The sequence below is a fragment of the Cebus imitator genome, unplaced genomic scaffold (genome assembly GCF_001604975.1).
Source record: "Cebus imitator isolate Cc_AM_T3 unplaced genomic scaffold, Cebus_imitator-1.0 Scaffold651, whole genome shotgun sequence".
Classification (NCBI taxonomy): Eukaryota; Metazoa; Chordata; class Mammalia; order Primates; family Cebidae; genus Cebus; species Cebus imitator.
The window spans coordinates 622,116-634,632 of record NW_016107966.1 but is presented as its reverse complement, the minus strand read 5'-3'; the positions used below and the strand labels follow the sequence as shown (position 1 = coordinate 634,632).

Here is a 12,517-nt window from a genome sequence, read left to right as displayed (position 1 = left end):
AAAAAAAACAAAAAAAAAACAACCTTGGCCTCTACAGTGATGTGAAAAATTAACCCCAAATGGATCACAGACCTAAAAATAAAAGCTAGTTAAAATGAAATACATCAATAGAGCCTTGATGTATGTAACTGAGAACTCTAAACATAAGAAAAAACAGTACAGATGAAGCATCAGGGCTGAGAAGCGAGAGGATACATGCTAATTTTATGTCATCATGAACTGCTCCTCTTTCTTTAAGATGCCATCTAAGTTACAACACAATTTCTCATGGAATTCAGGGTCTCATTTTTCTACTCTTCAGTGATAGCTGGGTGGGAATTAGGGGGAAATATAAGGGGTAAGCCAAAATGAATTTAGAATCATTAATAGAAAAAACATCTTAATAATATTTCTGATTTCAAACTCACCACAAAAAATCTGATTATCACCCTGAATGTTCCCCTGAAAAAAAAATCTAACTGAAACCTATGCACTTGTTAAATAGGCAGGAATACTTCTATACCAGCAATGAAGTTCACCAATCAGGGTTCCATAAGCCTGGCTGTAATCTGACTTTGGTGTGCTCTTATCAGAGCATTTGTTGGTACTCTCTCATCACAGCCTGTCAGAACACTCAAAAACCCAAGATCAGTCACTTTGCTAATGATCTGCAAATGTCAACTCAGAAAACAGTAAGATACATTAATTATTAATATTTTTAGGCTGAATTTGTTTTTTCTTAAGAGAGAATATCAGGTATAACAGAAATAGGATCTAGACTGGTGAGTCTAGAAAAGAGAGAGACAAAAATAAACAGTATAAAGTATGGTACACCATCCTGCCTGGTACTGACAGGAACGAATGGGAAATTTCACCACGGGAGGAGGAGAATGAAAGAGCTGGGGTGTCACTCTAATCAAAATTTTGTACAAGATAGGTTCATTAGCCACCAAAAGGAGGATACATTCATTACATGGTATTCTCAAATGCTCAAAAACACCACCTGTCCTTCACTCCAACTTGTCATTCTTTTACTATGAAAATAATTTCTCAGTATAAAACATTTAAAAATCATTATAATCTTAATATAATTATTTTTGTATAACTCCTTTCAGCCTTAGGTATAAACAAGGTATAAATAAAACTTTGTACTTTTTGTTTAATATATCATTTAAGTATTTTTTCTTTTCATAAAGCAATATTATTGATCTTTCTTAGAGCTAGAAAATGTTCTGGGAGAATACAATTTATGTCACCATTCTCCTACAGTTAGGTATCTAAATTGATTACTATTTTTCACTACAAAAAAAATACAATTTTGAGGAATACTTTTCACAAAGACACAGTTCAATACAGTTGAACTATTATTATTATTATTATTCATCCCCCTTCTCTTTGAGAACTGCGCCATCTACCCACAGGGATGAGAGTGGCCATGGTCATACCTGTAACTTTATTTAAAGCCTGACCCTTGTCCACTGACTGGGCTACAAAGAACACCTAACTGAAGTTGAGCCAACTGCATTTTCTCTTTCAGGAATATAAAAGGTGTGTCATTGGTGGTTCTGAGGCTGGGAAATGATGGAGAGTAAGAACTGGGGAAGCCACTTCTCACCATATATATAGATGACAGCCAGAAGCTTTCATAGGGCCAGTTTTTTGGTACAAAGAGATGACAAAGATTCTTAGAGGAATAGAACCGATTACTTACCAGGTTGACTGTACTTTCTGATCCTAGCCCAACAAATAATGATGAGGCCAGCAGCTGCTTTTCTTTCTCCTCTTTTGATTGGGTAAGAGCTTGAGATTGATCCTTTTTTGTTATAGCTTGATCTACATTCTCCATTATACTCTCTTGAGGAATAGGTGGAGCTCCACTTTCATCACCAGTTTTGCTTTCCTTCTTGGGAAGATAACCTTCTCTCCCCCACAATTTCTTTATACCTTCCAGCTTCAAACCATTTGTCCTAAGGAAGTTGATAATAAAATCAAGTCAATTTAAATAACTGCTAATAGTCACTTTCTTGAGGCATTCTTTCAAAACACATCAATGCCCATGACCTTCTGAAAATAACTGTCACATTATATTCTATATACCAGAAGTAAAACCTAGATCTCTAGATTTTTATTTTAGTCATAGTCAACATCCTTCCATCCTCAAGTCAAAGGATTTGACTCAAGGCTGCAGAACTCTAGACTTAGTTAAAAATGTCAGAGCATTTATTTTTCACTTAATTGCTTACATTATACAAAAATAGAACTACTTTAAATCAGTTCCTTTTCTCCACTGACTCTTCAAAAAATACCTTTAATTCTGATGGTTAAAGATGAGAAATGATTCAAATTTCTTAGCAATATGAAGGAATTAAACCTATATAAATTAAGTAAAATCCTGTTAAAAGCAAAAACATCATTCAGATGTCCTCCTATGTATAAATTTACATTTTATTTATTTATTTTAACTTTACAACCCAGGAGACATAAATTCAAGTTGCCCTAAATACATGCTCCCCATAAATTTACTTTAATCCAAAAAGTTTTTCTCACTATGCACACAAGCAACATTTTCAACTATTATTAGGTATGCTTTTACCAAAATGCAATGAGGTTTTACCTATAAAAGAAAAAAGTAAGATTTTAGGAAAAAGCATGAGGCTGATGAATTTTTATACCTGAGTTGGAAAAGAATTATAGTGTTTAGGAGCCAAGTGTCCTACCCAAGTGCCTAGAAAAGGCACTTTGTCCAGGGTCAAATTTAGAATCCTAATGTTGTCCCAAAAGTTGCAGCCATGAATCTGGAGAGACTAACAAGTGCGGGCGAAAACGGCCAAGGATTATCTCTACTATTCTCATAAGATAGCTATGTGTCCATTGACTGGTTTGATTGTGGTAATCATTTTACAATGTATATGTATATCAAAACATCACACAGCACACCTAAAATACATACCATTGATCACTGCACAATGGAGAGGGTTGGGACACTGACTCCTTGTGCAGTCAAAAATCCACATGTAACTTTTGACTCCTCCAAAACCTAACTACTAATGGCCTACTGTTGACTGAAAGCCTTACTAATAGCACAAACAGTTGGTTAATACATAAACAGACTAATATCTATATATATTTTATGTATCCCTGGCAATCTTATTGTTTCTTAATTTTTTGATATTCCTGGACTACATGGTTTGCTGGAAATTTTTTCAAATTGTCTCAAATCTGAAAAACTTTTCACAATATTTTTATTGAAGAAATCTGTGTATTATGTGAACCCACACAGTTTAAACACATATTGTTTAACGATCAACTATACAATTTTTATTTGGCAATTATATCTCAATAACACTGGAGTTTAAAAAAGAAAACACAACTATGTGTCCTTGGCACTTGACTCATTTAAGTATTCCTGTCATGGTCCAAATTAGCATTAAAAAAATAATAATTTCTACCACAAGATGAATAGATTATGAAATGAACAAAAAGGAAGACTCAGAAATATTTCTACTAATTATTATTAGTATTGAAATTATTGGAATCATGACCAATTTGATTTTGAGCCCAAAACAAAACAAAAACAGGTAACTATACTTCATATTGAGTGAAGAAGTAATGCTATTAAGAAGTAAGTAGCTAAAGGAAAATCTGAATGTTAATTAAAAATGTTTGGTTCACTCCTTCTCAATGATTTTTACTGCTGAGTACCCCTTTACAAATATCTTCATTTCCCTCTTTCTTCCTCCAGGTACCAAAAGAGTTTTCTAATGAAAAAAAGAAAAAAGGTATACAATAAACCTCTTAGACAGAAAAAAAAAAGGTATACGATAAACCTCTTAGACAAAAACTGGTTGTACTTGCCATAAGCAGATCCAAAGTGGTCATGGGAACCACTAAAATAATCCCTACCATTTCTAGAATAGAATTCTCAAAAGAAGCACCTCTAGGAAATTCATGAATACCCACAGTAGTATTATAGTATCTTCGTACTCCCTTTAACCAAAATATTACATTTACAAAAAAAAAAAGAGAGAGAGGGAAAGAATAAGTCCCTAAATTTTACTAATAAATGATTTAAATATCAGTTTAACAACAACAGGTGTGGAGGCAGGTATGGAGGACAGTGGGCTGCTCCATCCAGACCCCTCTTCAGTGAAGGACTGTTGATCATCTGTTGGGAGTGCTGTCAGCTCTCAACCCCTTCAGGGATTGCTTGAGCTGCAGAGGGCTACTTCACCCAAGATCACACCCCTTCCAAGGCAGCCTATATCCAGTGATGAACGAATGATAGTATAAAGTTCTCGCCATCCATCTTGGTCCAACTCAGGACAACTCTGAAGGGTCATTTCAGCTCCAGAGCTCCCCATGGGGTCAGCAGAGGTTGTCACTGGTAATGCATTGCATCTTAACTTCTGCCCAAACTTCCTTCTTTTCCCTTCCTTCTAAAGATGTTGATCCCAATGACACTCCTAATTATTCTGCATACTAAATGCCATCACAGAATGTGCTTCCCAGGGAACTCAATACACAACTGGCAAAAAGGAGGCTCAAAAGGAGCCTAAAAGGAGTCTTAAGCTATTTTAAAGATTTGTCTTATTTATTTCATCTGCATACATGCTTGTGAACAACACAAACATTCTGTCACACATACATATAGACCATCTAAAAAGTAGTAAAATATGGCCAGGTGCAGTAGCGCAAGCCTACAATCCCAGCACTATGGGAGGCCAAGGCAGGTGGATCACTTGAGCCCCAGAGTTCAAAACCGGCCAGGCCAAATTGGTGAAACCCCACCTCTAATAAAAACATTAAAATCAGCTGGGCGTGGTGTCGGACATCTGTAATCCTAGCTGCTTGGGAGGCTAAGGCATGAGAATCACCAGAACCCAGGAGGTGGAGGATGCAGTCAGCCAAGATCACACCACTGCACTCTAGTCTGGGTGACAGAAGAGACTTTTCTCAAATAATAATAAATAAATAATAAAAATAAAAAGTGGTAAAATACATAAGCAAGCAACATAAGGCCATTCATTTTATATACAAAATATGCTTCTTAATGACATGAAACATTATAAAAAGAATATTTTTAAACATGAGTCATCTTTGCCAAGATTTTGATAATACTATTATATAATACATGGTTTTCTATGGTGTGTCCTTGTATTATTTTAATTCAGACCATTCAAACATAGACATAAATCCTGACCAAGTAACTAACCCTTGAAAGATTAGGGGTGCACTTTAACTCAGCTCTAGTAATTCCCATTTGAGATGGGGTGCTGCCAGGTAAGAAATTATAAATTAGGTTACTACTTTATTCTCAGGTTGCCAGGGACTGTAAGAGAGCAACTGTCTTCCCTCTAAGATGATTCACCTTGCCAATTACTAGGTTCCTCTTCTGAAATAATGTGTGAGCTAAGTTCCCCTTTGGAAGCAAATTTTAAATTCATCCCTCATCTTCCATTTCACAATAATACAGTATATATTATATAATTCCTTAGCAGTTTTCCAAAATGGCATTTCTCTGAGGGTAATATATGTATATGTATAGCATTTACAAGGCCCTGTCACATTCCCTAGATCCTAGTTAAGTACTATAGTAGCAGATGCTGTCACCTGTTACACAGGTAAAAGTGTGTAAGTTTCTCCCTGGGTTTGAAGGGTTCCTGTCTTTCCCTTGTCCCTTGGTCCCTGTTTGTGACACTTAATTGCTGTCACCTTCATCATCAAATGCACACAAACAATATCTGCTCCCCATGCTTAGAGTACCAAAATTAAATATCTGGGAAAGAAAATAAGGAGGTTAACAGAGCAGATAAAAACATATTCTACATTCCTCATGATCTATTATTAGTATATTTCTTCTAATAAATATTTGTAACAAAACCATTGACAAATGTAAGGATGAACATAAAATAAGATGACTGACTTATTAATACAGAAGAACTCAAAATTCAAATGTCATCCTTCTTAGTTGTCACTTTTGAGATTTTATCACATTTATTCCAACAATGCTGCCATTACTTAAAACATTTTTAACTCTATTAGATGCAGCTTCTTCACGAACAAGAAAACCATTTTCATTACTTTACTGTCGAATCAGAATACTGACCAAAATTACTCAGAATGATCACAAATTTTATTTGGTAAACTCACCTCTTGGATAATGAAGATAATGACAGTAATGACAATCATTATTAATAACAGCAACTACCATTTATCAATCACTTACTATAAACTGGGCTGTACTATGTACTGTATACATATCAACTCAATGTATTCACTTAATTATGTTTCTAAAGGTAACTTAATTATGTTTCCGAAATCAAAATATACCTTACAAGGATGAAATCTGGCTCCAAATAAGACATTTAAACAAACACATCACCAATTTTCAAGGTAGCTGGAAAGAAACTCTGAAAGCATTTTGGGCAAAGTATACAGCTTCCTCACATGAGTACAGATGGTGCCTGACCTACAATAATTCAACTTAATGATTTTTTTGGCTTTACAATGGTGTGAAAGCAATAGAGTTTAGAGAAACCATACTTCAAATTTTGAAGTTTTATCTTTTTCCAGGCTAGCAATATGTGATAGAATATTCTCTTGCAATGCTGAGATAATAATGAGCTAATAAGATGATAAATAGGTCGGGCACGGTGGCTCACACTTGTAATCCGAGCACTTTGGGAAGCTGAGGTGAGTGGATTACTTGAGGCCAGCAGTTTTGAGACCAGCCTGGCCAACATGGTGAAACCCCATCTCTACTAAAAATACAAAAAATTAGCCGGGTGTGGTGGCAGGCACCTGTAATCCCAGCTATTCAGGAGACTAAGGCAGGAGAATCTCTTGAACCCAGAAGACAGAGGTTGCAGTGAGCCAAGTTCATGCCATTGCACTCTAGCCTAGGCAACAAGAGTAAAGCTGTGTCTCAAAAAATGGTAACAATAAAATAAAATAATAAATAGTAATGGGCTAATAATCAGCAGAACTGAGTTCTAGACATAGATCTGGTATTTAGTAGATCACTTCTGATTTATGATATTTTCAACTTATAATGGGTTTATCAGAATGTAACCCTATCGTAAGCTGAAGGGCATCTGTATTACGCCTTCTTTGGGTGACTGACTACATGGCTTCCTCACATGAAATCAATCACCTTATTTTATGTTCACCTCTATATCTGTCAATGTTTCAATGAGACAGTTACAAGATATAGTTATCAGAAGAAAGGGGAATGTAGAACAATATGTTAAATACTAACCTGAATGTATAAATTCTAACATTATTACTATGTATAAAGCTTGTATACATTTTATGCTGTCTTAGAAGGTAGGTAAGTTCTTAAAGTATAAGAGCATACTATATAATATAAATACTTGAAGAGCAGTAAGTAGAAACCACTGAAACAACAGCCCATACAGAATTTAGCCATTTAATATAATGGCTTTCTTAGAAAGTCACAAGTGTGCCTCTCCCACTGAGAATTATGTGAAAACCACTGAAACAACATACTTCTTGAAAGTCACCCTAAAATAAGCAAATAATGATCATGATGATACAGGCCAGGAACGAAGGCAAATGGAATGCTAAAAGACATTTAAACACTCCCATAACCTCAATTTTAATAAGAAAGGAACTTACTCTTTCAGTCCCGTCTCAGCACTATTCCCAGATACATCTGAACCAAGAGAAATGCCAGCAGGAGACTGTCGTCCAGTGAAGCCAGATGAAGAAAAGGAGAGTCCATATGGTTCAAAATTGAGAACTAGAATTTTAAAACAATAACAGAGGTTCTTATTTAAAACAAAGCAAAAACCGTGAAAGTTACCAATCACTACCGAAATAATTGAAGGCTGTAATCTAACAGCAATTTTTAAACTCTAAGGGACTTGGAGGATGATCTAATCAAATACTTACAGTAATAATAATAAATCAGGTACCATTTGCTAAATGTCTACCATAAGTCTTCATAATACTAGGTGATCAAAGACAAACTATCCTTCATTTTTATCTTTTTACCTCCTTTAGAAGCTAAAAAAAAGAACTCAATTAGGAAAGATAATTAATAAACCAGGCCTACTGAAAAGTTGCTGCTCCTGTGCAAAAATGTTTAATGAGTTATGAATGAAGAAATGACCATGTTTTACTGAACAAACTGCTCCTAGGTACATTCTTGTACCAAATGGACTGATAGAGCCATCAACGTGAAATCTCCCTAAGGTTAACTCAGATTCTGATTCCTTTGAATCTGTATAACCTAATGAATTCAAAAAGAGCCATGAAAATTCATATTGTTATTTTGGTAGAACAGATGCCAATTCCATTCTCCCTTTCTTTCTATGTAATAAATCCCTCAATTCTTATCTAGATCATGACCACCCAGAGACACTTCCAGACACCTCTGCAATATGACTGAGTTGTCTAACCTATGAAATCAGGCACAAATTTTGTTTGCAACTTTTGGAAGGAGTCATGGAAGAAAAGACCATCTTTCTTCTCCCACTTCCTCTTCCCTGCTGGCTAGACTACAACATGATTGCTGGGGTGCAAGCAGCCATCTTGGATCATAAAGTGGAATGCCAAAGCAGCAAGAGAGGTGAAACTTGGGTTTTTTAAAAATAATCATGAAGCCATCCTCAACCCTACATTGCCTACTTCTGGATTCCTTTAATGGAAGAAAGCAGTAACCATCTATCTCGTATGAGGTTGCACTTTATTTATTTTTTAATAGGCTAATTCACTAAGCCTATCTTAACTGACAAATTTTGGGCAGTCTAGATTATAAAAAAGGACCTTTTTATATTAAGTGTCAAATTCTGTAATTACTATTCCCATTTTACAAATGAGAAAACTGTGGTAAAGAGTTTGTCCCAAATTACAAAAAACAGAAAGTGACAGAACCAGATACGAACTCAGACATTCTAGCAGCAGAGCTGTACTCCCAACTATTATATGGCCTCCTCCAAAGGAAATATCACCTATTCCAAAGAATACTAAATAAATGGCCAGGTGCGGTGGCTCACACTTGCAATTCCGGCACTTTAGGAGGCCAAGGCAGGTGGATCACAAGGTCAGGAGTTTGAGACCAGCCTGGCCAATATGGTGAAACCCCATCTCTACTAAAAATACAAAAATTAGCCAGGCATGGTGGCATGTGCCTGTACTCTCAGCTGCTCAGGAGGCTGAGGCAGAAGAATTGCTTGAACCTGGGAGATGGAGACTGCAGTGAGCTATCGAGCTACTGCACTCTAGCCTGAGTGACAGAGTGAGACTCCATCTCAAAAACAAAACAAAACAAAACAAAACTAAATAAATGCTTGTTAGTTACCTAAAAAAATGATACAGCAGAATCAATGTAAAAAATGATAATGATAGACTAATGATCAAGAGAACTGCATTCTGGACATCAATTTGCTGTTAACTAGGCATGTGAACTAGATCTTCATTTCTTCATCTGTAAAGTGAAGAATTTAAACTATGTCAACAGTTTCCAAATGCTGATCTGATAATAAGGATCAAGCTTACTTCACTGAATCTCCCAAGGACCTTTTTATACATACAGCCAAGCTTAGAGAGATTCAGATACAGAAGGGATAGGAGTAGGGCTCAAAAAAGTCTCATTTTTAAAAAACTCTTCGTGATTCTGATTCACAATCATGTTTGGAAACCACTTATCTAAATCTTTTTTAAGGTCTATTCCAGCTAGAATATCCTCTCATTCTAAGTTTTTTTAATTATCTAGCTTAACCTTTCACAGTCCATTTTATGTTGCTGTAAGACAATGCAACAGAATGCATGATTTATAATGAACAGAAATTTATTTGGCTTATAGTTCTAAAGACTGAGATGTCCAAGAGCATGGCACTGGCATCTGGTGAGGGCCTTCGTGCTGCATCATCCCATGATGGAAGGAAGGCAGAAGGGCAAGACAGCGCACGAGCAAGAGAGGGCCAAACTCACTTTTTAAATGACCCACTCTCATTATAATGATATTAATTCATTTGTGAGGGCAGATCCCTCAAGACTTAATCACCTCTTATTAGGTCTCACCTCCCAACACTGTTTCACTGGGGATTGTTTCTGACACATGAACTTTGAAGTACACATTCAAACAATAGCATTCTGCTCCTGCCCCCATAAAATCATGTCCTGATGATGCAAAATATATTCATCCATTCTGATAGTCTCAAAAGCCTTAGCTCATTCCAGCATTAACTCCAAAGTCCAGAGACATGTAAATCAGATATGGGTGATACTTAAAGCAAATTCCTCTCCAGCTGTGGGGCTGTGAAATTAACAAGCTATGGGTTTCCAAAACACAATAGTCGGGCAGGGATAAAGTAGATATTCCCATTGCAAAAGGGAGAAATAGGCCAGAACAAAGTCATAAGTGGTCCCAAATAAGTCAAAAATCCAACAGAGAAATCAACATTAGGTCTTACTAATCCAGAATAATCTATTTTGACTCCATATTCCACCTTTTGGGGACACTGGAGCAGGCGTTGGACACTCAAGGCCTTAGGCAGCCCCACACCTATGACAGAGTCCTATGAATTTGGGGCTCAGTCCACCCAGCAGCTCTCAAGGGATTGGAGACTCCTGCCTGCAACTCTCCCAGGCTGGTGCTGCAAGCTAGTGGCATCAATTCTAGGGTTTCAGGGGTGACCCCACTCCCAAGGATCCACTAGACATTGCCCTAGTGGGGACTCTCTGTGATGCTTCTGATCCTGTGTTTCTGCTCAGCATTGCCCTAGTCAGGGCTTTCTGTGGTGGCTCCACACCTGTGACAAGACTCTGCCTAAGCCCCAGAAAGTCCATGACACCTTTTGAAATATAGGTGGAGGACACCATGACCCCATGGCTCTTGCACACTGTGTATCTACAGAATTAGCACCACATATGCCACCAAGGTTTATGGCTTGAATCTTCTGGAGTAGCAGGTCAAGCCACACCTGAAACCACATGAATGGCTGAAGCAACCACGGAATACTGCACCAGAATTCAAGGAGCAGAGACTGGAGGTGGCTCTGGGCAGCAAGCCCATGAAGGGCACCCTAGTCCCATCCCCCAAAAGCATTCTGCACTCCCAGAGCTCTGAACCTGTGAAGAGAGGGGCAGCCTCTGAGATCTCTGAAATGCCTTTAGTGTTACTCTCCCAATGTCTTGATGATCTTTTCTACCTGTACTGATCACTTTAGCAGATAGTCACTTGACCAGATCCTTGGCCTGGTCTTCCAAACTATTTTCTCATTCTCTACATGGCCAGGCTGAAAATTTTCCAACTTTCTATTATGCTTCTGTTTAATTATAAATTCTATCTTTTTTTTTTTTTTTTTTTGAGATGGAGTCTCACACTGTTGTCCTGGATGAAGTACAGTGGTGCAGTCTCGGTCACTGCAACCTCTGCCTCCCAGGTTCAAGCAATTCTCCTGCCTCAGCCTCCCAAGTATGTGGGACTACAGGCGCACACCACCACGCCCAGCTAATTTTTTGTATTTTTAGTAGAGACAGGGTTTCACTATGTTGGCCAGGCTGGTCTTGAACTCCTGACCTTGTAATCCACCCACCTCGGCCTCCCAAAGTGCTGGGATTACAGGTGTGAGCCATAGCGCCCAGGCTATAAATTCCATCTTTAAGTCATTTATTTCCTTTCATGTCTTACTACATGCAGTTAAAAGTAGCCACACAGCTCCTTCAATATTTTGCATAGAAATTTCTTCCACCAGATTTCTAGTCCATCACTCTTAAATTCTGTCTTCCATAAAGCCCTTAAGCATAAAGAGACATAATCCATCCAAGATTTTTGCCACTTTATAAGAAAGGTAGCCTTACTGTAGTTTCCAGTAAGATTTATTCCTCTTTCCCGTCTGGGATCTCATATACTTAATGAACTTAGAGATTATTAAGTATACTTAATTAATTTGCAGATTATTAAGAGACAGTGAAGCCCGTATGTCTAACAACACACTGATCATGAACACTTAATAATCTCTAACTTTCAGATTTTCTCTATAGCTCTCCTCTTCTTCTCAGCCCTCACCAGAGCTACCCTTAATATAATGTTTATGGCAATCTAAGACTTTCCTAGCCTGCTCCCTTAAATTCTTCTGCTCTACCCATTACCCAGCTTCAAAGCCATTTCCACATTTTCAGGTATTTGTAATAGTGACAGCCTCACTTCTCAGGACCAATTTTCTGTCTTAGTCCATTTTATGTTGCTATAACAGAATACCACAGAATGATTAATTTATGATGAACAAAAATGTATAGCCAGGAGGTAATTCCAGCACTTTGGGAGGCAAAGGCAAGTGGATCATTTGAGGTCAGGAGTGTAAGACCAGCCCAGCCAACATGGTGAAACCCCATCTCTACTAATAATACAAAAATTAGCCAGGCGTGGTGATGGATGCCTGTAATCCCAGCTACTCAGGAGGCTGAGGCAGAAAAATCGCTTGAACCTAGGAGGTAGAGGTTGCAGTGAGTCGAGATCATGCCTCTGCACTCCAGCCTGGGTGACAGAGCAAGACTCTGTCTCAAAAAA

General features: G+C 37.4%; 1 protein-coding gene across 1 annotated transcript in view; it reads right to left on the bottom strand.

Annotated features, from left to right (window-relative positions):
• The window catches only part of AP4E1 (adaptor related protein complex 4 subunit epsilon 1), an 87,522-nt gene that overhangs the window by 11,244 nt on the left and 63,761 nt on the right, over positions 1 to 12,517 (bottom strand). Inside the window, exons 15-16 of the mRNA XM_017517880.2 lie at positions 7,618 to 7,741; positions 1,691 to 1,946 (exon numbers count right to left, since the gene is read on the bottom strand). Of these exons, the coding sequence (XP_017373369.1) occupies positions 1,691 to 1,946; positions 7,618 to 7,741 (380 nt within the window). The remainder of the gene's footprint in view (positions 1 to 1,690; positions 1,947 to 7,617; positions 7,742 to 12,517) is intronic.